This window comes from Monosiga brevicollis, genomic scaffold (assembly GCF_000002865.3).
Source record: "Monosiga brevicollis MX1 MONBRscaffold_6 genomic scaffold, whole genome shotgun sequence".
Classification (NCBI taxonomy): domain Eukaryota; class Choanoflagellata; order Craspedida; family Salpingoecidae; genus Monosiga; species Monosiga brevicollis.
The window spans coordinates 663,729-688,277 of record NW_001865043.1 but is presented as its reverse complement, the minus strand read 5'-3'; the positions used below and the strand labels follow the sequence as shown (position 1 = coordinate 688,277).

General features: G+C 57.1%; 8 protein-coding genes across 8 annotated transcripts in view; 6 read left to right on the top strand and 2 right to left on the bottom strand.

Annotated features, from left to right (window-relative positions):
- MONBRDRAFT_15984 (uncharacterized protein) overlaps nt 1-263 on the top strand; it is a gene marked incomplete at both ends in the record, with an annotated part of 1,636 nt that extends 1,373 nt beyond the window's left edge. Inside the window, one exon of the mRNA XM_001744653.1 lies at nt 81-263. Within this exon, the coding sequence (XP_001744705.1) occupies nt 81-263 (183 nt within the window). The remainder of the gene's footprint in view (nt 1-80) is intronic.
- Nucleotides 264-865: 602 nt separating this feature from the next.
- MONBRDRAFT_24251 (uncharacterized protein) lies at nt 866-3,362 on the bottom strand (the record flags this gene model as incomplete). The annotated part of the gene is made up of 4 exons (XM_001744452.1): nt 866-1,084; nt 1,214-1,843; nt 1,960-2,210; nt 2,270-3,362. The coding sequence occupies 4 exons, from the start codon at nt 3,360-3,362 to the stop codon at nt 866-868; spliced, it is 2,193 nt and encodes a 730-aa protein (XP_001744504.1).
- A 1,213-nt stretch (nt 3,363-4,575) lies between these two features.
- Nucleotides 4,576-6,484, top strand: MONBRDRAFT_24250 (uncharacterized protein; the record flags this gene model as incomplete). Its single annotated transcript, XM_001744652.1, has 2 exons — nt 4,576-4,624; nt 4,821-6,484. The coding sequence occupies 2 exons, from the start codon at nt 4,576-4,578 to the stop codon at nt 6,482-6,484; spliced, it is 1,713 nt and encodes a 570-aa protein (XP_001744704.1).
- Nucleotides 6,485-6,713: 229 nt separating this feature from the next.
- Nucleotides 6,714-9,375, top strand: MONBRDRAFT_31857 (uncharacterized protein). Its single transcript, XM_001744651.1, has one exon. It carries the CDS (start codon nt 6,845-6,847, stop codon nt 9,200-9,202), a length of 2,358 nt encoding a protein of 785 aa, XP_001744703.1. The 5' UTR covers nt 6,714-6,844; the 3' UTR covers nt 9,203-9,375.
- Nucleotides 9,376-11,822: 2,447 nt separating this feature from the next.
- MONBRDRAFT_24248 (uncharacterized protein) lies at nt 11,823-13,909 on the top strand (the record flags this gene model as incomplete). The annotated part of the gene is made up of 2 exons (XM_001744650.1): nt 11,823-12,131; nt 12,317-13,909. The coding sequence occupies 2 exons, from the start codon at nt 11,823-11,825 to the stop codon at nt 13,907-13,909; spliced, it is 1,902 nt and encodes a 633-aa protein (XP_001744702.1).
- A 1,918-nt stretch (nt 13,910-15,827) lies between these two features.
- MONBRDRAFT_7076 (uncharacterized protein) lies at nt 15,828-18,542 on the top strand (the record flags this gene model as incomplete). Its single annotated transcript, XM_001744649.1, has 2 exons — nt 15,828-15,997; nt 17,276-18,542. The coding sequence occupies 2 exons, from the start codon at nt 15,828-15,830 to the stop codon at nt 18,540-18,542; spliced, it is 1,437 nt and encodes a 478-aa protein (XP_001744701.1).
- Nucleotides 18,543-19,701: 1,159 nt separating this feature from the next.
- MONBRDRAFT_36529 (uncharacterized protein) lies at nt 19,702-22,767 on the bottom strand (the record flags this gene model as incomplete). Its single annotated transcript, XM_001744451.1, has 5 exons — nt 19,702-20,514; nt 20,605-20,735; nt 20,992-22,232; nt 22,338-22,411; nt 22,547-22,767. 5 exons carry the CDS (start codon nt 22,765-22,767, stop codon nt 19,899-19,901), a joined length of 2,283 nt encoding a protein of 760 aa, XP_001744503.1. The 3' UTR covers nt 19,702-19,898.
- Nucleotides 22,768-23,435: 668 nt separating this feature from the next.
- MONBRDRAFT_24245 (uncharacterized protein) overlaps nt 23,436-24,549 on the top strand; it is a gene marked incomplete at both ends in the record, with an annotated part of 6,645 nt that continues 5,531 nt past the window's right edge. The window contains 4 exons of the mRNA XM_001744648.1: nt 23,436-23,611; nt 23,853-23,942; nt 24,063-24,153; nt 24,280-24,417. Of these exons, the coding sequence (XP_001744700.1) occupies nt 23,436-23,611; nt 23,853-23,942; nt 24,063-24,153; nt 24,280-24,417 (495 nt within the window). The remainder of the gene's footprint in view (nt 23,612-23,852; nt 23,943-24,062; nt 24,154-24,279; nt 24,418-24,549) is intronic.

Sequence of the window (24,549 nt, the reverse complement as noted above, 5' to 3'; positions counted from 1 at the left end):
CAACCCCCGGGGTTTTGACCCTTTTTTCCCCCTTTCCCCCCCCCCCCCCCCCCCCCCCCTTCGCGCCCGACGGCATGTAGGTGGTCGGCACGTCATTGGCCACCTGGTCGGCATTTCGGATCGTACGGCAAGCAGTGGAAGAAGCCAAGCCTGTGTGTGTCCTCAACAGCGGACCGACGCGCGCTGACGGTGTCATCCCTGAGTACCTGCGCCTATGCATGCCGATTGGTGAGGTACTACCCGCTGCACTCCGACAGCTATAATGCTGTTTCACCGACATCTCTTGTCAGCCCACGCGATCAAGGGCACACTGAAACAAAGAATAAATGCTTGGCCCGTGCCAACGGCCACGGTTACGCGTTTCGCTGCCTCTGGTGGCGCCAGCCCGGCCGGCGGTTTGATTGTAGCTTCGTTTAGGGTTTGACTGGCCTCCACGCGCCGTGAAGCCTGACATTTTGGGTGATTTTAAGATGAATTTTATCGAATTTTTATCGAATTTTCCTGTATTGTCTCGTCAATCGCCCCGTTGTCCTTGGATGTGGTTGGGCTTGTCGCGTGTGCCAACTGGGCCTTTCTGCCAGCAGTTGACGATTGTTCAGCCCATATTCACCGGTGTTGTTTGGCGACCTTGTATAATTTCATCCGCGAGTGCAACTATCAACAAGCTTTGCTCAATTAAATTTTTATTTCCCGCCAATCTCATTCGTGATGCTATTTCTGTGAGACCTCAAATTCTCAAAAGTATCAGTGCGCATTTGCAAAAAGCAAACTCGACAAAGCGAATGGTATGTCCCCGACTGGCGGTCAGTACTTGACAGTGAGACATCATCAGCATGAGAACTTTCTCAAAAGGAGCCCACGGCGCTCAACAGACCAGGTCATAGAGATGCAAACTCTCCACGGTCTTTGATCGCTGAAGATCAGGGCTCGCGGTGCCTTGCCCGTCCACGGGAAGTGGGACTTGGCGGCGATTGATGTAGGCGGTTTGGTACTTGGACTCGCGTCGCTCCAGCTCAGAATCTGTGATACCTGATGTGGGTGCAGGGGGACTGGCCAAGAGACCATTTTCGCTCGACGTTGCCATCTGACCATGAAGATGAACAATGACATCAGGTTACAAGCAAGCAAGCAAGCAAGCAAGCACGAGGATGAGTCGATGCGGGGGGTTGCGAATGAGGCCGCCAGTGTCCGATTCAAGTCGGGCAAATCATACCGGCTTGACGCCACTGCTTGCTGGAGGATTCAGGATCGGGCGAGTCGCAGGAATGGGAACAACCAGACCCTGGCCGTGGGCCAAGGTGCGAGGGGCTGGGACAGGGGCGCGATCGTCGTGATCTTCAGGTCGGACGTTTGTGACCGTATTGGACGGATGGCGCTGTGAGGCCGCTAGCCGCGCATGCTCCCGGCCCATGGCTAATAGTGTGGCGGAATCATTGTACTCATATGCTGGCAGTGCGTCCCCCTCCGTTTCCGCTTCTTGTGGGCTTTTCACTTTGGAACCATCCACTTGCTCTTCTGGTCGTTCCTCGCTACCAGCACACGCTCCTCCGGTGGTCGGCTGGTCGGCTGGTGGGCCAACCAACGAAGGGGTGGGCTGAGCATGTGTGTTGGCATCGCTGTCGGCCTCTAGAGAAGAGCCTCGAGACGACGCCTGCGAGACGAGGCGAGGTGGTGGCTGGGGCTGCGCTGCAAAGACGCGCTGCGGCTCGTCGTAGTCTGCGAGGTCGGCGTCTTGTGCCAGGGTGTGTGTCTGCTGCGCGGCAGGCCCGCTTGAGTTTGCCAGGTTGGATCGCACCTGAACATCGCGCACCAGACCATAGTCATCCTTATCCCTGCCAGGTACCTGTGTTAAATTGGCCAAGGGAAACGCCGTGAGGGTGGTCAGACGAGATGAGGGGGCGAGAAGAGCCTGGCAAATGTTACAAGCAGTGCTGCAGAGCACACAGGCATGGGACGTACATCAAAGTGAACATCTGATTCAGCATAATTGTCCATGCTGGCACCACGTCGCTGCTCGAGCAAAGTGCGCGCCAGCTCTTGCGGTGCTTCTCGTGCAGCTCTCTTGGCTTCCAGCGCCTCGGCGAGTCGGACGGGAATCTCATATCCATCTGTTGTTGGGGTTAGACACACATCAGGCAAAGTTATATAGCGCGACCAATGAGGTACAGGCAACGAGGCATGAGCGAGCGGGGCATAACCCAGGGGTGACACTACAGCCATGCAGGTGAGCCAGGGGTTGGTCTCAGGGCGTCGGGTCTTCCATACTGACCGTTGGCGATGGTGGAGGAGGCTGCCTCCACACCTGCTGGCAGAGGCGCTGGAGCACGGGAGGCGCGGCGACTTGGTGTGGATTGGGTAGTAGTGGGGGTGGTAGTGGGCTTGGCAGAGCTGTTCGCCCGGGCGGTGCCAACTGCCACAGCGGCAGCTATGCGGCAGATGTCCTGGGGCTCCTCGTATTGTTTGTCAGCATCGCCCAGGTTTGGCTGTGCCGGTGCAGCTGGCGGAATCGGAGCTGGCCCTCGCCGAGGCGCCTCGGTGTTGGGTGTGGCATTGGATGTGGATGATGCGCCGGCAGGCAGGGTAGACATCATGGGGACGGGGGATGGGGCAACACCACGAGCCGCAAGGTCTGGGCTAATAGTGGAGGGACGCGGCGTCGACGCCGCACTCGCGGGCGCCGAATCGCGGAGCATGCGCGTGGGATTGAACGGTTTCAGGCTGGGAAAGTCTCGCTCGCTGTAGTGCCAAAAGCGAAGGGCAAACAGGAAGGGTGAATTTTCATAATGTTGCACGAGCGCCTCCATGGTGGGGAAGTCGTCGCGCTCGGCTAGGCCAAAGCCACGCCGCCCAGCCGTTTCTGGGGTATGAACGCGAATGTGTGTCAGGACGGCGTCTTGATTGGGATTATCACGCCAGATGATGCTGACGACGAAGCGATCGGCTGAGCGGCGAACGAGGTAGGTACCGTCCTCGCACTTGCCCAGCATGACGTTGGCCTCGGCCCGGCTGACATCACCGATGTAAAAGTCAAAGCTTTGCAATAGATCGCGTTGAGAGGGCAACGTGGGGAGCTGGCGCCCGCGTAGCTTACTGCCAACTGCCGAGGCAGAAGGAGTATAGTGTTGGGCAGAGTTGGTGGTTTTGGTGGTGGAGGCAGCGGCGTTGGCGCGGCGGTGTCGACGGGCTTCGCGCTTTTGATCCTGCTGCGCGCACTTTTTCACGCGGCCAAGATCCTTGTTGGACACGAGTGTGCCACCAAGCTCAGGACCACAGGCCCGTTGCTGGTCCATGCGGCTCGCCTGGGACAGGATGACGAGGTTGAAGAGTGTATCACGCACATCCACGGATGGGGTGGTGCTCATGTCGACGGTGACGTGCTCTGGGGCACAATAGCAGTCACCTGCACGTCACAGCACTGGGTGGAGGTGGGGCGAGGATCTGTGTGTTCGGCGTGTTTGTTGTGGTGCAGGCCACGCGACACGGGTGGGTCGCAGGTGCGATGATGGTTTCGTGTCACAGTTGGGGGGGGGCTGGAGGGGTTAAGCCAGAGGCAATTCACGATATGTACGTGTCGGCGCGGGGGCGTGCTGCGTTCCAATGGAGCTCTCGAGGGAAGGAGGTGGGAGAAGCTTAGCTTTTCCGCGAACAATCAATGACGGCAGACGGCTGCGGAGGCACAGGCCCGTCGTGCGCCTCTTGGCACTCGGGCAGACCACCTGGCGAGCGCGAATCAGGAGCTTAGTTGAGCAGGGCAAAGCGCGGGTCGCACGATGGCTGATGGCACCGCTGCGGAATTGTTGGTGGGCGAGCGACGTTTTCGCTTTGACAGTTTTTCGTCTGACGAGGAGGCGAAGGCAGGACAACGTGCGTGGAAAGAGAGAGCAGGACGTCGAGGGTGTAAGGGGGCAAAGGGGGAGAATGTCGAGGCGGGCACGGTATGCGTGTGTGGGAGGCTGCAATCGGAAGTGTGAATGGCTGAGTTGCGCTTAAGCAGCCGGGCGGTCGAGCGACGTGTGGTCAGTTGGTTTGCATCACTGGCATGTGCGTGGAATGAGTGACTTGCTCCCGCGGCAGGAGCGTAAGAGTAGAGGTCGCAAAAACCGCCCGGGCAGGACCAACACAGACAACAACAACAACAACCCGGCTCTGATCACCTCGGCAACACTTGACAAACAGCGCGTGCGGTTGAGAAAATCTGGTTGTGTGTGGTGTGTGTGTTGTGGGTGAAGTGGACCAGCGTCATGATAACAAAAGGTCTGGCGCTTGGGGACCCATACATGAGGCGGGATCTGAGCGGAGCGCTCGAGGAATGTGAGCGCAGCACGATCTGGTCGTGCTGCCGCCTTGATCATGAGAGATGCTCGACATCGCACGGACACGCATCGAGTCCGCGCACATGCATACATGCAGATACATTTTGATGACATCACAATAAAGGGGTACAATATTCCCCTCCAAATTTGAAACATAGTGGGGAAGCCTTTTAATTTTAAAAAGTGCCATCTGATGTAACTTTGATTTTTCTTGAGAAGGAAGGAGGTGACCGTTACAAAATGCCGCCGATCCGGCGGAAAGATGGGCGTGGCCGCACCTGTGCCTCGCACTCCATGCTTGAACGGCTGCGGTGGGCACAAGCAATGGAAGACGGTCATCAGACAGTCGCTGCCGTCGCGAGTGAGGCCAACGTTTCGCTGGCGACGGTGTACAACTGGCGAAATGCCTTCAAGCGCGGCAAGTTGCAGTGCGATGTGGCGAGCTCGCGACAAAATCAAGTCGTGCGCGGGTGACCAAGTTTCCGCGGTTGGAGCGTTACGTTGTAGATTTACTAACGACAGCGGCCAATGCACCCGCGAGTGTCCGCCGCCTCGTTAACGCATCCCGTCGCGCCATTCTTATCGCGGCCAAGGAACATGCCAACAGGCTGGTCAGCGAGGGCTTCCCGGAATATGCAGAGTTCAGAGCTAGCCACAACTGGCTTCGCACGGTGAAGGAGAAGATGGGGTTACAAAGCGTATCCGTACACGACGAAGGAGGCAGCGTGGATGAAACGGCCGCTGCCACTGCCATGGAAGCCTTTCATGCGGAACTTGGTGCTCACGGGGTTGACGACCCAGACTGCATCATCAATTGCGATGAGACAGTGCTGTGCTGGAAGCAGATTCCGAGCTATCGCTACACTATGCCTGACAGCATCTCCGCGTCGAGTGCCACGAAGCATCTGAAGGATCAAAATCGTGCCACGCTGATTTTGGCCACCACGCTCTCTGGTCTGAAGGTGCCCCTCACACTCATCGGCAAGCCGCAGCACCCACCTTGTTTTGACTATGACCCACCCAATAATGGTGACACGAGGACGTACTTCAGCCAGAATCGCGCCTGGACCGACCGCGCGACGATGTTGCGCTGGCTGAAGGAGGTGCTGATCCCCTGGAAGAGAAGCATCGTTGGGACCAAAAAGATTGTTCTGATCTGGGACAACGCTCATTCGATTGATTCGGCAATGTTAGACGGTGTTTGTGGGCCCGACGAACTCGCGATCGTATGCCTTCCCGCCAACTTGACCGCGCGTCATCAACCACTAGACGCTGGCATCATTGCTGCATTTAAGACGCGATACAAAGGAGAGCTGCTTCGTCGCTACGCGGAGCTGGCGGCGAGTGCAGAGAGCTTCCAAAGTTGTCGCCAGCGGGAGGCCGAGCTACAACGAGATTGTGGCATGGAAATGCAGCTCTCTGGCATCAAATTCGGTCGGATGCCGTCATTGTCTGATGCCCTCGATCTGAGTCTGGCCACATGGGAAACGCTTTCCACAGACACCATCATTAATTGCTGGTTAAAGGCAGCCTGTGTTCCCCTCGCCATTTCGACGCAGGTGCTGCGGCGCACTGAACAGGGTCGCAACTATCTGATGGAGTTGCAGAGCGATCCCGCTTCCAAACTGGCTGCAGATTGTGGCTATGACGACGCTCTGGATGTCGCAAGTATTGTCGACAGGATGGCCCTTGTCAGCCTCTCCCTCTTGCGTTGCGATGGGTCAGAGTTTAATGACCTACAATTGCCACCGACAGTCCAGGCAGAAGCGGACAGCGAGAGCGCGGCTCGATATCAAATTGCACTCGAGGACACTGAAGAGGCGGCTGTTGCCATGACCCAGCTCGCTCTTGCCGACAACGAAGTTGATGCGGCTCGAGAAGCAGAGGCGGAAGTGAAGATGGAAGCCACTAGAGTTAAAAGAGCCTCGGAGTTACTGACCTCGATCGAGACATTGACAGACCGCTTGGACAGCCAACTGCAACAACTTGCAAGGGTGGCACCCCAAAAGCTACCTGCTGGCTATGATGACTGGCACCGCTTCCATCGATCCGTGCAAAGTCCAAAAGACCCTTTCAAGGCCAGCAAACATACATCCAAGACCACTTTCGTCGTGCAAGCACACGGTAGAAGGAGCAACGTGTGTGTGTGTGTGTGTGTGTGTGTGAATTGACAGATTGCCATGAAAATGTCTGACGTCTGTCTAAAAGTAGAAGATGATTTTGCGCTTAAAATACAAATGCAGACGGGCCAAAGTTGGCGATACTGCCAAACAAGCAAATCAACTTAAAATAGCCGATCGAGTTTCAGTGCGATGGCGGTGCCAGCTGAGCAGAGTGACGCGGCCTCGTCGTGGGGTGGCTGGCACCGCTCAGCGCCGTTTATTTTTCTTCCTCTGCCTTTTCCATCATCCCACAACCCGTCCGTGCAGTTCTTTTCTTGTCAAGTGTCATCAGTCCTTGCCAGTCTGTCCTTGAATGTGTGTGTGTGTTGATCACCGTCAAGCCTCGACTTGCTCTGCAAAACTTGCACGATGGAGCAGCCGCCTTCGCACTTGGTGTGTCAAATATCCCACGAGCTGATGCGGGATCCTGTGGCGGCGCCCGATGGCTATGTCTACGACCGCACCAACATTCTGCAATGGATTGGGCAAGGGGAGGACGGCCAGCGCAACAACTCCCCCTTTGATCGCAGCATTACCATCTCCGCTGCGGATCTGCGCCCTGCCATGACCATCCGCAGCGCGCTGGAGGAGTACATTGCCCAGCACCACCTCGAGTTCGAGGTGGCTCCCTTGGTCACGGGTCGCCCTGCTCTAAAGCTGCCGGCGCGTTTGGCAAGTGAGCTCGAGCTGGAGGTGGCCCTGCACCCGGTGCCTGGGGAAACCCGCAAGGCCATCTTGGAACTCATTCCACAGCGCCAAACGGCCACGACCAACATTCACCTCAATCTGGTCCTGGACGTGTCGGGCTCCATGGGGGCAGCGGTCACGGCTCGCGACGAGTCCAATACCCTCATCGAATACAACCTCTGCGTCATGGACCTGGTCAAGTTTGCCAGTCAAGTGGCCGTCAAATGCCTGGCACCGGGCGACGTCATCTCCATCGTCACCTTTTCCGACGCGGCCAAGATCATTGTCGAACCCATCTCCGTGCCCGATCCCAAGATGGGCGCCGACACCACCGTTGCTGACGTGCTGGGCAAGATTGACGCCATCTATCACGGCGGCTCAACCAACCTGTGGGCTGGCATTGAGACGGGCCTGCAGCTTTTAGCCTCGTGTGCGCAACCGCACCTCCACAACGTCTGTGTAGCGCTCACGGATGGCGAGCCCAATCGCCACCCGGAGCAGGGCTACGAGACCGCGCATCGCCGCTTCAAGCAAATGCCCAACTTCTCCTACGTGCTCCATACCCTGCCCTTTGGCTTTGGTCGCATCGATTCGGCCCTGCTGCAGTCTCTGGCGAGAACCGGCGAAGGCATCATGGTCAACATTCCCGACTGTGGGATGGTGGGCACCGTCTTTACGAATCTCATCGCCAATGCCAAGGTCACCTCGCATCGTGGGCTCCGGCTCTTGGATCTGGATGGTGTCCTTGATCGCGCCGAGCCCACGGGCGCCACCTTTGATTACAACGCCAGCAAGCAATTCCTGGCCTTGGGAACCCTGCAGGCGGAGCAGCCCCGCTACCTGCTGTTGCACTTGAATCAGGACGTCCACGACTGCACAGCCCTGCGCCTGCAGCTGGCAGCCGAGTGCTTGCCCGTGGCACCGGGCGCGGGTCGCACGGCACTGGAGCGGCCTCCAACGGGTAAGGCCGGCCTCATCGCAGTGAAGCCGCGCGCGACCTGCGGTCTCGAGTCGGAGGTGCTGCTGCGCGTGCTGTTTCGAGATGCCGCATGTGCCATGCTATCACGCGTCGTCAACTTGATGGCCACGGGCGAGACAGGGGCAGCGCGCTACGCCCTGGAAAACTTTCTGAGCTTGCATGATGTTCTTACCGAGGCTCCAGAGATGGAGGTGGACCTCAACGAGCAGGTGCGGCAGGCCTTGGTCCCAGCTGCTTACAAGCGTTGGGGCCACACCTATGTGCCATCCTTGGCCATGGCGCACTCAGCCCAGGTGCGACACAACTTCAAGGACCCGGGCGTGCAGGCATACGGCGGTCCCCTCTTTGGCACTGAGGCCGGGCGCATGTCCGATATTTTTGATGCCATGCCCGTGCCCAAGGGGACCCGTCAGGTGGGCGCATCGTTGGCATCGGGCGCCGTGCTCAACAATTGCTATGGTGGTTGCTACAGTGCTGACAGCCTGGTTGATCTGGCATCGGTACGGGCGCCTGGCACGACGGGGGACGTGGCGCAGCGCACGGGCGACGTGCGGAATCTGGCTGGCGCGTGGCAACGACGGGCCGACGCGATTCGGGCCGGGGATGTGCTGGCCAATGGGGCGGTCGTGGACTACGTGGTGGCTGTGGCGTGTGCGGGCGGGGAGCACGACTTTTGTCAACTGAGCCCCGGGTTGCGCATCACCCCCTGGCACCCAGTGCGGGAGCCCAGCACCAAGCGCTGGGCTTTTCCCAGTGAGCTGGTGGTACCGAAGCGCCATGCCAGCGAGTACATGTACTCGTTTGTGCTGACGGCAGGCGGTGAGGTGCCGGTGGACGGGCATACTACGGTGGGGCTGGCTCACGAGTTGCAGGAACCGGTGGCCGCGCATCCCTTTTTTGGCAGTCCGGCTTTGCGCGACCGGGTGGCGTTGCTGGCGGCGCGGGCGGGCACGGCCCGTACCTTGTGGCTGGCACCCCAGGCCTTTGTGCGGGACACGGCCACGGGCTTGGTAAAGGATTTTAACGAGCACGCCGTACGTAGCCAACCCAGCGTGTCATAGCACGGGGCTATGCCAGCCACGAGGATGGTGTGCGCCTTTTTTTTCTCCGTTTCCCATAAGAAAGTTTCGATAATGTTTTGTGTCGGTGCTTCTGTTGGCATCCAGCGCCCGTCAACCGTTTTGTACAGTATCTACAATGTCATGATGACTACGTAATTGATTGCGGAAGAACGAACGATTGGGTTTCGCTCCTTGTCTCTGTTTGTCTCACTGCCGTTTGGATCTATTAACACTGAGTCTGAGCCAGACTTCTGGACGCCCAATGAATGATCCAACGGAATGCTTGCCATCCCATCATCGGTCTGCTCCCAAAGTTTCGCGCACACTCAAATCGCGTTTGGTGGAAGTCTTTTTTTTTTTTTTTTTTGCTTTCAAAAACACTGCCGAGGCTCTTTCCCCCGCCCCAACTCGCCTCCTTTTTGTGGTTGGCCACCAACATTCCGAAAACGTTCGCGGCGCTGCCTTCATAGTTTCCGGTTTGGGTCAACGCGAGTGCCTTGCTTGGTTGCCCTGTGATGGCTATTCGCTGCCAATCGCGGCCGCGCACCCCATACCAAAAAGAATCACCAGCATCGATCAAGTTGCAGCCACAAAAAAACAACAACCCCCAAACCGTGCCACGAATCGTGTCCGCGTACGGCGCCGTGTTGAACGCTCTCGGACTAGAGCCGACGTCCCCTTGTCCATGAAAGTCCGGCTGCACTTGGTCGAGCTGCACTTGGTGAGCGAGTGTGAGACCAACAATCATAGGGCAGAGATTGGTCGCCTGCCCACCACCACATGACTTGCATTCTGGAACTGACCAAGCCCCAACCTTGTTTCTTTTTTTCCATTGCTTGTGTTGGCAGTTGGTTTACACTGTGTTAACTTGTCTTAAAGAGCATTGGACGGTTTGAGAGTTCAGAACTACTGTTGTTGTCCTTCTTTGGCGAAGTTGCGTGAGTTGAGTCCTGACGTTATGACGTTAGCGCTTCCGACTTACAATGCGATGTATGTGTGAGATTTGGCTTTTCAAGTGTGGTGGTGATAATGGACTCGACGTGACATTGAGCCCCACATGTGTGCAAATATGACGTTTGTGTATGTCAGGACCGGTCAGTATGTTGGTCGTATTGGGATCTCTGCCCACGGTTGGTTTTTGGTTTGGCTGGTTGCCCACATCACACACACTCTCTCTCTTACACGCTTGAAGGATCGTCCCTTTGGTTCCGAGTGGTACCCAACTCTTTGTCATGCCGTGCTCTCTCTCTGTTGTAATGTCTGATCTCTCCAGCTGTGCTTGCTGTTGGCTCTATTCTCTAATTCGATCTTTGTCTAGCTCCTGTTCTCTCAATGCCTCTTTCATACCCTTTGCTTTCTGCCACCTTGGCCCAACACCCACATCCACCTCTCTGCCGCCACGCCACCGTTTTCACACATCTCTGCCCTCTCTCCGCTGTTCCCCACCCATCTCTGCCAGCCTCTCGCCACCTCAACAAAAGCTCTGACAGCTGGATATTGCCGCGAGTGCCCCCCTCCCCCCATTTCTTCTTGGGACCTTTCCGGCAGCTCGGTCAGCCCGCTGCCCATCTGCGATCTGATATCCCCTGGGCTCGAGGTGGTTGCTCTTCCTGACGCTCTTCGTGGTGTGGTGTGCAGAATTAATTTTTTTTATGAAGCAGACCCCTGGCCCGCCACCAACATCGTGAGTGGTCATCCATCGCCTGGCTTTCTCTTTCCGCTGCTGTGTCGTTGTCGACGCGTCGTCGCTCGCTTGTGGGTCGCCTGCCCGCAGCCGTTTCTGCTCTTCTTCATCTGCCTTTGTTCTCGCAACGCCTGGCTTCCAAACATCATCTGTCATCCCTGCCATCTGGTCGCTGTTCCCTGTGCACCTTCCCTCGCAACGGCGCCCGCTTGTGCCCTTCGACTCACCCTGTTCTTTTTTTTTTTTTTTTCGGGGTTGCCATCCATAGCGACATTTCATTCTTGGCAGCAGCCTTTGACCGATTCGTGCTTCAGAAAGACATCTCTTTGCCTGGCGCTCCAACATTTTGTGCCCCAGTACCGGACCGCGCGCTGTGTCTTTCGATCAATCTGTCCCGTTACCTCCTCCTCCACCCCGGCAGATATTTCGACGCTGCCCTCTGGCGTTTTTTTTTTTTGTTTCTAGTCGCGATTTCAAATTTTTTTTGGGTTTTGTGCTTCGCAACGACTTTTGGTGCACTGATCCCGCGGGGTTTGTGTCAGTCTTCTGCCTCTCCCCTGGCTTGGTCTTGACACGTATGCTCAAGCCTTTTTCTTGAGACTTTCGTTTCATGTGGTGTGTGGGATTCATCACGTTTCTTCCCACACACCCCTGTTTGCGCGCTGCCCTTGCTCGCGTTTGCCTTGGTCGGGTTTGATCCATCATCAGGCCAGACCAGACCCGACACCAACGTTTTGTTTCGGCCTGTCCGACCCCACCCTTCCTCCTCTCCTCTCCTCTCCTCTCCTCTTGCTGCTCTTTCCTTCCTTCTCTTCGCCTTTGGCTTGCTCTCCTGCCCTTTCGTTTGGGCCGGCACTTCCTTTGGGTATTCTTGTCGTGTCCTGCCCGCACCGTTGACAACCTGCCCCAGCCAGCTCCTGCCTCGCGCACGTCAGCATGCTGAGCTACGCCACCTGCATCTGCCTGGCCTTGGAAGCCAACGGCGGCAGCATGCGAGCTTTGAGTATTCGACAGATTTACGCCTTTTTTGAAAGTCACGAAGCCGCCATCCCCATGGTGCAAAAGCCCAACTGGCGCACCTCCGTCCGACATACCCTCTCGGGGCATCAATGCTTTTATCAACTCACCCAAGGCATGCAGCGACTGTGGTGCTTTGACGAGGACAAGCTTCCCCGCCCTACTCGCGCCACGCTTTTGAAGTTTCGTATGCTGCTTCGCTCCCGTCCCGAAGGGGCCGCTGAACCCGTACGTCTCTGGCTCCTCCTAAGAAATCTTGTGCACACGTTTATCATGGCTCGTTTGCTGGCATGGCCTGCCCGCCGAAACATTTGTGTCATTGTCATGCTTTGCCCACCGGCCCTCATCTCCCTGCTTTGCGCATGCTGATCTCGGATCGACTACCTTGATTGGCGCGCTTTGGCTCACAATAGAATCTTCTCGAGGCTTTTCTCTGCAACATCCGTGATCACGGCCCACCCTCTCTATCCAAGGTGGAACTCGATAGCATGGCCCCCGATGCCGAGGGGGAAGAGCGAACCTCAGGCTTGCTACGCCCTCCCAGCTTTTCGCGCTACGCGCCTCGCTCTGTTTCCTCCCACCGCTCGACTCGCTCGCCCTCGCCCTCGCCGCGAATGATCAAGAGCCGCAGTGCCGTCAATTTTTGGACGGAGAACCAAAAACCCATGCCGCGCAGCCATAGCGACATTCAAGGCCTCGGTGCCATGCGCTCGGTCAAGCGTGAGGCCGTCAGTGATCCCGTGGCCGCCTCACCGGATAACCAGAGTTGGATGGGCATGCCCACGGCCGACTCGCCGCTGATGGACACGGAAGTGTCCGTACTTGGCGCAGCCGACAACCTGCGGCGTCGTCATCGCGCTCCTCCCCAACATCAACAAGCTGGCCAGCATCACACCCCTCATGCCTCGCACGGTTCCACCGGCTCACATGGCTCAAGCGATCTGGACAGCGTCAATGGTATGCAGCATGGCACAATGCAACATGGTGGTATGCAGCACGGCGGGATGCAACATGGCAATCTGAACGGCATGCAAGGAGGGCTCGGTGGCATGATGGGCATGAATGGCCCGAACGACATGAATGGCATGGCCGGTCTGAACGGTTTGAATGGGCTGAACGGCATGCACGGCATGCACGGCCTGAACGGCTTGGGCAACATGAGTGGTGTTCACGGCATGATGCGCAGTGTTGGAAGCATGGGTAGCCTCAGCAGCCTCAACGCTATGAGCACCGGTAATCACGGCATGGCAAGCGCCATGGCATCCCATAGCTCGGCTTCCAGGCTGGACATGAACGGGGCTGGCAATGCCGGTGCCTCGTCCAACTTTCTTGGCATGCCCAATGGACACGGGGCGTCGGCCGTGTCACCACCCGCCCAGAACATGCCCTTGAATCTGCAGAGTCTCAATCTCAACTCGGGGTCGGGTCCAGCCACACAGGGCGCACCGGCGCAATTTCCTTTGGACGCGGTGGCGCTGGCCCAAGCCAACATCAATGCCATGAATCTACCTGAGCATGAAAAGCAACAGTTGTTGCAGGCCGTACACGATCGTCTCATTCAGCAGTTGCATCAAGCACTGGCGCACAAGCACGCGGAGGCTCCCTTCAATGGCATGGGCGGCATGACGGCGGAGCAAGTGGCACGGCAAACGGCCAGCCTGCAAGCTGCACGCTTTCCCGAACAAGCCGCCTTCAATCCGCCCAGCAGTCAGCCTCCCATGGATACGGCTCACAAGCTAGAGGCGAGCGGGCCAGCCGTCTCCTCAGCGGCGATCCCCACGGTTTCAGAGCATTCGGCGAGCGATTTTGATGCCGTGAGTTTGCCTTCTTTCCCCAACGCTCTAGCGGATATGGAGACCTTGGATGCAATCGAGAGCCTGTTGCGACGTGACGACGACGGGCTCAAGGACTGTGCACGCAGCTTGGACGGACCCGTGCCTCGTGATTCCTTCGACTTTTCACAGCTTTTGGAGTCGTGTGACCTCATGGATCTCATCGAGTCCTGAGATGCCAGTTTCTTTTCCCGCGCCTTCTTGTTGTTGCGGTGGCCCATGTGGTAGCCCCCCCCCTTGTGTTTCAATTCGTTTCCCTCCTGTTGAGGACTCGTGCCCATCCCTTCCAAGCTCTTTGGACGAGATGGCAGAGGCCCTCTTGGTTGATCTTGTTCTGCTTTATTCTACGCGGCTGGGTTGGTCTGCCATGCATATTGTACAAGTGTTGACACCTTTATTTTCCTTCTTTCTCCTCGTCTTCCGGCTGGGCCTTGCGCCATTGTTTTGGGCTCGTATAGCTCGTGTGGCTCGTGTGTATGCTCGTGTGTATGTGCGTGTGTGCATGTGCGTGTGTGCATGTTCGTGTATGTATGGATGTATGTGTGTGTGTGTGTGTGCGTGTGTGTAAGTGTGCGCGCGTCAAGGGGTGCAGTCTGTGGATGCGCTCTTTTTGAAGCACACTTTGACCAGATCAGCGCAGGTCAAGATAGTATTTGGAAGAAGCTCTGGCAGGCTGAGCGAGGCCTTCTGGTAGCGCCCGCCGTCGACATTGTCAGTTTTCTTTTATCTTTTCGACTGTTCCTTCCACTTTGTGTGTTGATAATCTTGGTTGTACATTGTAGTGTTGATCTGTGCCCCTTTGAAGTTCGCCTCGTCAAATCTATCAGGACAGCACAGATGTGACTGTTGTGCGCCTAGCGTGAAGGAGGGGCACGGGCGTTGTTTCTGTTGTTTGACCCCTTGCCTGGGCGCTTACTGCGCAGTTTGTTGCCTTGCTTCACCGCTCTTGTTGACGACCCTGCTCGGTCGGACGTAAACGAATTTGATGTGCATGATGATTCTTTTATTTGGTCTGTGGCAGCACTTTGACGATCTGGGGAACACCGAGAGAAGAAAGAGCCGTTGGATGGAAGGCATGTGTGTGTGTGTGTGTCTGCGTCGTGGTGAGCACAGCGGTGGCGGCAGTTGCTCGGTGCCATTGGACCGAGGAGACATTCCGTTTGGTTGCATTCACGTTGAACGCGCCTATGATGGCTTTTTGAGTCAAGTCATGTCTCGCTGTCCGGGGTGAGGGATGACTCCGCGTCGTTCGTTCACGTGGTACAATGACATTATGGGTTGCCACGTTTGCTTACGTGCGCGAGCTCGGTCTGCTTGACGTCGGGGCAGAATAACGAGGCGTTCAGTCATCAGTTGCTTGTCCGACCTTTGACCCACTTGAGTGCTGTCGCGGGCAGCGGCGCAGACGGAGGAGCATTCGCAGGACTCGAATGAGCGAATCGCGTAACAGGGCACCCCATTTTTTTCAGACCAAGTGTTGTTCCAAAACCAGAAACCCTAGTGGCAGGGCAGACGCAGCCGCCACGAGCAGAGAATCCCGTCGTGGCAAAGAAGTGTCCAACCAAAGCAACGCACGAGCGGGTGACCGAAGAGAGGACAGGCGACGCAAAGGGTCACTCAAGGCTAGTGGAATAGGAATGATATGGGAGAACGCGCGTGTTGTGTTGTATGTTGTGTATGGTGTGTGTGTGTGGTGGTGTTGAGGTTGAGGGGTATTGGTTGTGATGGGCGCGCGCGAGCGGCTGGTCTCGCTGGTCGTGGCTGTAGCGCCATCCCGCTGCGACGACCCGCCACCCTGACACTGTTCTCGTCTGGCGAGGATTGGAAAGGCGGATGGGGACACTACGCGAGCGTGTGGTAGTGGGGAACGATCGAAGAACCGTAAGAAGATGGGTGCTGTAGGTTCAGTGGGCAAGTCGGAGGTCGGACGTAGGATAAAGTGCTGAGATTTGCTTTTGCAGGTGCATGTTCAGGTCGCAGCATAAGCAAGGCCTTTGGGCTGGGACACCACGATATCGGTGGTGGGGGGGCGCGACCACCGCACGCTGGGGTATCGAGCGAAGGAAGAACCACGAGCCGGGACAAAGGCACCATGGCGGTTCACGAGGGGGTACGCTTGCCAATGTACGTACACACTTGTGTGATCGTAAGACGCTGCCTTGAGGCTGGGATACCGAGCAACGTGATTTGCAACACGGTGCTTGTTCGTGTGGTTGTAGAGTGGGGCAATGCAGACTGCGTTTTGGTGTCGCAGGCCCGAAGGTCAGAGCAGGAGTCGTACCCTGAACATCTTGTGTGCTTTCCCACCATGTGACGTTTGTGTCAAACACGAATATGTGGGCTGTGGGTGAGCAGAAGACATGCCGTGCAAGACCAAAGGAAGTGTTTAGGAAAGCAGGCAGAATCCAATCTGAATATGTCAATTAAAACCTTCATGAGCGGCGCCAGATTGGTCAAAACCCTCGACAGGTGTGCACGACAACTACTCGGCGCCATGGACCTAGAGCCTTGTACAGGGTACACAGCATGCGACCCACACTTTGAGGGACAACTTGCTCACCTTTCTGCGACCGCGCCACCCCCTTTCGATTTGATTCTCTCTGCTTGGACAGTTGGACGCTTGTTTTGTTTAACGTTTTGCCTGTTTCGAATTGTCAATGGATGTTTCTTTTGTTGTCAATGATTATTTCTTTTGTTTCTTTTGTTTCTTATTGTTCTGACGGCAGGCGCCTGTTGCTTGCCCCTTTCTCCCCTTTTTTCTCCCTACGACTCTGCGGACGACCCACAAGTGCGACACGCACACACAGAGGTAGAAGGTGTCACGCTGTTTGACAAATATCCGATCCGTGTGTGTGTGGGTGTAGAGACGCGCGTCAGCGTCAGCGCGGGTGTGTGTGACCGGCGCGGCGTCTCTGGGAGTCGTAGCGAAGCACCAGGAATCAGGAGAAGCCCGAGCCGCCAGGGGTGAATCATGTTCGAGAAGCCGCTGGCGCCTCGGCCCGCGTGGTGCAGCCAGGACCGGTCTCTGCCAGCGCGCCGCTCGGCAACGACCCGACCGTAACCGCCCACCACATCGCCCACGCCAAAGCTACACACAACACAACGCCACACACACAACGCCACACTCAAACCCAGACACACACACACACACAAAGAAGAAGAAAAAGAATCGCAAAAAACCAACAGAGACTCGGAAAAACAACTTGTGAGTGTGTGAGCGGTGGTGGATAACTCTCTCTCTCTCTCTCTTGCTCTCTTTCTCTCTTTCTCACACCCACACCCACACCCCCATTCGTGTGGACCAGATGCTCCCACCTCCCGCATTTTCCTCTTCGACCGGCTCCCGAGCATTTGCCACTGAATACACTTATAACACACAGTTCTCCGGCTTTAGACCGTCTCGGGGCGCTGCCATTTTCTGTCGACTATCAATCACCTCGTATTATCTTATTGGGTGTTCTTGTTGAAGCTGCTGCACAGTCAACGCCCGCTTTTCCCTCCGACACCGCGCAAGATGCTGACTGCACTACCTTCCCCCAGCTTTGCCTTTGGTGGCTTTGCTGCCAGCACCTGTGGTGCGCAAATGATGACCGATCCGCGCAACTCCCAGCAACAACAGCAACAACAACAATCGGCCAACATCTTCTTTCCCGAGGGCATCAACTTCAAAGCCCCCGCCCAACCGACTCTGCCCGAGCACCTCTTGGCCACCCAGCAACAGCAACAGCAACACTTTCAACAAATGATGGCCAACGGCAACACACCCCAGTTGACACTGGTCACCCCCATGATGCTCAAGACCCCCACTGGCCTCAAGACGCCCTCGGGCCTTAAGACCCCCGCCTTTTTGAAGCTCAGCCCCGGCTTTAATTTCGATGGCTCAGCCTTTTTCCCTTCCAGCGACGAGCCCAGCACTCCCTGGCTTATGGCGACAGCCCTCTCGGCCAATACCAACCTCGGCTCCATCAGCGCCGACCCAGCGACCTCGGACAACTCGGCGCTCGTTGTCCCAAGCGACGCTGCTGCAGAGGTCTCCTCCGCATCCAACATGGCCATTACCTCAGTCGCCAGTTCCAGCCACTCCGCATTGCCCACCACAAGCGCTGCTGCTCCCATCACAACCAGCCACGCCTTGGACAACCCCTGGGCTGAACTCAGCAACTCCCCCCTGGGTGACATGGCCCCCTCGGCCTCGGTCCAGCTTCCCGCCGACGCCTCTGTCATCTTGGAGGACCTCGAGGCCACCCTCGATGCCTTCGCACACGACACGGTCGGTGATTTTCCCCAGGCCGTCGTCTACAACCAACACGACACGACGCTGCAATTTTCCCTCGTCAACTCGCCCAACGACAATGACAGCTCAAACCGCTCCAGCTCGTCGGCCTACACCTCGGACGCCTCCTCCAGCCGCAGCTCAGAATCGGACGCCAAACGCGCCAAGCGTGACCCTGCCCTGGCCTCAAGCATGAGCAGCGTCGACAGCCAACAGAGCTCCACCCTCGACGCGGCAAGTAGCAAGGGTGCCAAGGCCAAGTCAGCCCGCCGACGCCGCAAGAACAGCAAGAGCAACGTCAATCGCCGCGTCGCCAACATGTCCGAGGACAAGCGTCAACATATCCGTCGCCTGGCCCGTGAAGCTGCCAAGCGCCGCAAGAACCGCGCCGAAACCGACTGGCAATCGCGGGCCTCGCACATTGAGACCCTCGACCAGCACCGTGCCAATCTCCTCTCCGAGATTGACTCGTGCAAGGCCAAGATTCGCGTGCTCCTCGAAGCCGCCAAGGTGCAGATGGGCGTGCCCAACTAAACATTCGCCTCTTCTTGGACCTTGTTTTTCCTCATGGATACACTTCCTGCCACTGGGCTGGCGCATGAGGCCTTTCTTCGCCTCAACACGATTACGTTCTTCGAACGACGCTCGAGCTTGCAGCTCGCTTGTTCCGTGCCTCAAAAGTCAACGGCACCAGCGGTGCCCAAAAAGAAAGTTGGCGCTCCCCGGGCTTTTTTTCTTTCGAGACCAAGTCTCCTTGACTTTTGCTTCCTTTCACTCGTGATGTTTTGTTTTTGATTTTTTTATCGTGACTTACTGTGTGTGCATATGACCATGAGGTCGGGCAGATTGGCATGCCGTGCATGCCATGTTAGGCGTGCTGGCGGCTCCATGGGTCGCGAGCACGGCCATATTTGCTACTGTCGTCTCTTCTTTGTGTTTTACTTGTTGCTATTAGCTGAGAATATCTAGTTTAATGTCTGCTTGTCGCCCATGTTTTCTTGGTCCTGTTGTCTTTCTGCGCGCGAGGCGCCTCGCCACTGGGTGTGCCAGGTTCTTGCAGAACCCTTCCCTATATTTGCTCTGGCCGTGAGAGCCGGTCCCGATTCAATGTGAATGGTTCGGCCCAATCAAATCCTCTATTATTATTATTATCATTATCTTTGCTATCATATTAATGTGCTCTGGCGTCAGACACACTGAAGATGCCACCAAGGATCGTGAACAAGCAAGCATCAAAAGCAAAAGCATCTTGTTCATTCAACATCAAACACTTTTTTTTTGAAAAAAAGGCTCCAATTGGTCCTTCCAGATGTGTCACAGCAGGGTCGCACCAGCACCACGGACGCGGCGTTCCCTGGTTGCTCACGACCACACTTTCGACGGATGACGTGAGTTTGGCGGCGCTTTTGATTTACATGTTAAAACGCCCAGCAAGGTAGGTGAGCGTAGATTGCGTCCCAAACATGCAATCCCATGAAGGACGCGCCATCACGAAGCTAAGCCAGGCACCTTGGTCCTCACAAATTACACTCCTTCGTTGACAACTTGCCCTGTCACGTCTTTCATGACTCCACGTCAAGGAGACCTCGCCCATCACGAAAAGTATCCCACAAGCCAAACACGTCATCTTGGGACCCCCTTGACGGTTGGCGATTGACATGTGAGTTGCTTCACTTCATCAAAAATGTTAGTTAATTATGACTTGAATTGCGCGCACCTGTCATCATCACAATCAACCCAAAGACAAGCTGGGCAACCAACCAACAGACAAACGGTAGGAAACCACGCCACACCAAAGCAACAGACAGAAAATGGGGTAGGTTCAACCTGTCCAGGCGGGCTGCATGTATCCGCTAGCCAGCCGATGGCTCGGGTGTGCCGGTCGTACAACTAAACGCTAGACGAGCTCTCTGATACAGTAAGGGTGCCGTTGAACTGCAGGTCACCGTCCAGCCACATGATGTAGTTGGTACCCCAGATGTTGTTCCACAGCAAGGCTGCAAGGCTGCCCGTATCCCGACCCGCCTCGGGCAGATCTGCCTTGCGAACCGGTGCAGGGAAAGGGGTGGGACAGGCCCCGACGCTCAAGAGGCGTGCCTGTTCTGACACCAGTGCGAGGGCGGGGCCCGTACCGTTGGCCAGGCGCACCTCTGCACGGTCCACAATATGGTTGTGCAAGGCCCCGCCATCCACGACGTCCAACTGCCCTTGGATCTCCGTGGCGACCTTGCGGAGGCGCGTTGCGCTTGCATCGGTTGGCACAACGCGTAGGAACATGGCCTCGGGTAGTCGCGTGGCCGTCTTGTTGCGGTGAATCACCGTCCATGCCAGCTCTGACGTGGTGTCTGCGCCGGACGAGTTCAGACTGGTGCTGTCTTGCCAAAGCATGTCAGTGACAAGGGGAGCCCCGGCATCGCGCACTACATCAGCGGGCCACACGAGTCGCGCCAGCAGCGTTGTATTGTTCGGTGCCAGGTATGCGGCTTGCAGTTGCGGGCTCACCACTCTATCAGGGCGCGCGTTGCGGTGAGCACAGGAAGGCACAGCGGCCAGCCAGCCTTGGAGGAAAGGCGCTGATAAGCGATTGTGCTCTTACCGGTGTTGGGCGCCAGCCTTGTCAATGCCCATTTTGTTGAAGTCATCGCCGTCATCCAGCATGAACAAGGGGCCAATGTAATTGTACTGGAGTAAGAACTCGTCGTAGTCCAGGGCACTGTATGTGTGATACTCGGGGCACAGAAGCAAGCCCGTAACGACTGTATCGCCGCGCATGCCCGAGTCCGGGTGGATATGCAAATCAAAACATAGCAAGCAGTGGCAAAGGTGAGTCAGGCGGACATGAGTGCAAGCCGGGGAGGATGCGAGGAGCCGTGGCGGCCTCCCGAGCGCGGAACACACCCGTGCCCGAGCCCGTCGTCAGGCTTTGAATACAGCCTGTTGTGCCGTTGAGAACAAGAATCGAGCCCTCGAGGTGGGCGTGTACCTGGCCCGCGCTGTCGATCGGCAAGCGTGTCCAGTTGGTTGGGTCGACGGACACTGGCTCCAAAGCCGCCAAGCGACGCGCGACATCATCGCCAAGTGAAGTGTTGGCCACAGCGCTTTGGGCAAAAGCTGCGCCATACGTGTCCTGTCGCACCCAAGAGGCGGCCAAGCGTTCGTAGTCGGGGTTGTGGCGGGCCTGCTCAAACTCGACGTTGCTCCAGTTTTCCCGAAGATTTATCAGCGTTGACTTGACGTCAAGGCCCCATGTGTGTTCGGCACCCTTTAAAAAGGCATGGAAGAAGCGCTGGACGGCAGGGTCGGACCAGGTGCAGGTGTTGGCGGACAAGCAGCGCTCCAGCGCCAGATCCAGCTGGTGTATCTTTGCTAGCTTGCGCGGGTCTGAGGCAACACCATGCAGCCATGTGTCGCCAAGCTCGTGGGAGAGGACGGGCAGGTTTGCCAAAACGGCGGGTTCCTCAGTGGTGACGGCCTCGAGATATTCTTCAAAGGCGGCAACGCGGACGCGGGCACCCGGGAATTGTGCCTGAACATCTTCAAATTGCTGTATGATGGCATCCACGGTGGGCAGAGGCCCGCTGTTGTCGCCGTTCCAGGCAATGATCAGGGCCTTGCGGGAGCCCGGCAAACGGGTGGGCACATGATAGCGCTTGAACTGGCTGATGCCTCCATAACCACCACTGAGGTACATGGTCAGAAGGCTGGCATTGGTGACTGGATCAAGCCAACGAAACGCGCGCGGGACGTTGGGTGGGGTGGAGCCGCCGTTGGAGCCTACACTAATGGCCTGCACCCCAGCGGCTTGCAAGGGCGCGAGAACGCCGCGGGAGAGGCCCGGAACATCGCGTTGGGAGAGGACTGTCTTGCGGGTGACATTGAAATGGTCATCAAGATCATGGGTCAGGCGCACGGCCAGCTCGAGGCTGGTGGCCGAGAGCAGCTCCAGTTGGGCATTGTGAGGGAAGGCCTGCCAGGTGATGTAGCCCGCTCGGACGGCTTCCTCTAGTTCCTCGATGGCGGTGGCATTGGGGCAAGCAATGCCAGGAGGCTGAACGGCCTCGCAGTTGATATAAAGCCAGACAAGCCAGGATTGGGCGGTAAACTTGAGCTGCGGGCTAAAGGCGGAGGCATTGCGCGCCTGCAGTTCGCGACCCAAAGTTCGGGCGAGCGGGAAAAAGTCGTTGAACCATCTTGCCACAATGACAGGCAAGGTGTCAGCAAAGCCTAAAAGGGTGTGGGACAAGGACGAGGCACGAAACAACCAAATACAGGACCAATCAGGAAAAAGCTCCGAGGACAAGGGCGGAGGCAGGTGTGGGGAGGTCGCACCGGCATCGAAATGACAGCCCTGGACGACGTAAACGTCGTCAATCTGTTCACGCTCCGCGTCGGGGTAATAACACCTGGTGCCAACCAAAACCAGTCATGAGCAAGAAGGCGCACGGCCCCACCACGAGCCAGTGGCAGACTTCACGATGAGCAACGACTAGCCCCGTCTTGTCGGGTAGCCTCACATCCGGGACGCGCGCATACCGTACCACGTCAAGGTATGGTTTGAGGGCTGCCAGCAGCACCCGCGGGCCGTGCACTCTGCTTCGCTGTCCCAGCGCCACATGCCCCCACAATTGAGCGGGGCTGCCGCCTCGGGCAATGCACATGATCCCGATCCCGATCCCGATCCTGATTCCGCCGCCACCGCCACCGCCGAGGCAAGAAGCACCAGAGCAGGCCACGCCCTCACACACACCCACTCCTCCATGGTCACGTAATGTCAGACTTTATTCGGTTAAATGTCAGATAAAATGGGGAGCAACGGTCCACCTCGGCATGAGGGGCGCGACGACTTTTAGGCGGAATACACATAAACACAAACACAAAAGAAGAACATGGAAACATGAGTGGTGTGCTCTCTTCCTCCCTCTTACGATCTCTGACCATCAGCCATCAGCTGCCTCTCTCTCTGCTTTGGCTTCTAGTTGACCTGTGGTTCCTTCAGCTGGGTGTCTCTGTCTCTTCAGCCATCTCCAATGTTTGTCGCTTCTCTGGTGGCAAATCGATCCAACCCCTGCCCTGGTGCGCACCTGCAGCCGTTGCTCTCTCTCTCTCTGTGCTCGGCACGCTCGCACCCTCACCCGTGCTTGTGCTTGCGCTCGGAAACCCTTTGCTGCACTCACACATGCGTGCTTCCTCCGTCCTTGATGTTTAAAAAGGCCATCCTAGACCATACTGTACGCGACCAGTGGCACATGTTAGGGTGAAGGCGGGGGTGAGAAGCAGCTGCGATCGCTGAGACCTCAAGCCCAGAACGTGTCAGTCTATCTGGCTGGACGTTGCCTTCCCAGCCATAGACCGCCTCAGATGGCATCGCAAGGCAAGGCTGTACCAGGGGCCAGCCAGCGGCACCGGCGCCGCTCCAGTGGCATCAAAATGGCCAAAACCATGGCGCTAGCTCCGCGTGTCGATGCTCGCTTCATGCGCCTGGACAAGCAGCGGCCCAGCCCCGAGCAGCTACCGACCTGGGCCACAGATGCCGCTCTGAACCGGTCTCTTGGTGTATTGCCCTCCCCACGCACTCGCGTTTGTGTACGCGCCGGCGATCCCCCGTACGTGTGTTTCTTTGGACCTGTCCTCCTGCTTGTCTCTGAGTTGATTCGCATAGCTCGGGGCTGCTGCTAGCCGCATGATCCTGGCTTTGACCTGCGAGAGGGGAGGCAAATGGGACTGGCACAGAGACAGAGGAAGAGAGAACGGGGAGGGACAGGAAGGGGAAAGATGGGTTGAAAGACACGATGAGAAGAAGTGCTTCCACCGTGCCAACCGCTCACCTGCCTTTGTCCTGCTCAGACTGAACATCAATTCCCGGGGTGCCTACATTAATGCAAACTTTGTGCGTGGCTTTGACCACGAGCACTGCTATTACATTGCAGCCATGTCGTGCGTGACAGCGCTCCCATGTCCTCGTTTCCCTCCGCTCGCAATTACTACGATTGCCGCTGCGATCTGCCTTGTGCTGCCCTTGTTGGTGTCTCACAACCCGGGCTTCCCATCCTTCAGCCCCACCGCCACTTCTCTCCTCCAGTTTTGGCTCATGATCTGGGAGAACAAGGTTCTCAGCATCTTGATGCTCTCCAAGATTACCGAGCAGGTCCGCGCGCCCGGCCTGCCGTATATGCCTTTATATGCGGTCTTCTTGGAATCTCGCACATCAGTGCACATTGTGTTGGCAGACCAGCACGCTCATGTAGCTCTTTCCTCCTGACGCGCCGTGTAGAATCGCGATCAATGCGCCGTCTACTGGCCAACCGAGCCTGGCGTCACCGTCAAGCTCCCAAATGGCATGCTGGCTACTTGCACCAGCAAGGAGGAAAAACATCATGGGTCCATTCTCCGCCGCATTACACTCAAATGGGTGCGCCCAAGCCCTGCCCTTTCGCTGTTGTGTACCAGGCTCTGACAGCAGCTTCCGATGGGCTATGTGCGGCGTGCTTTGCCGTTTTGTATCGACACGGCGTCTCACCCATGCCCCCCCCCCCCCCCCCCA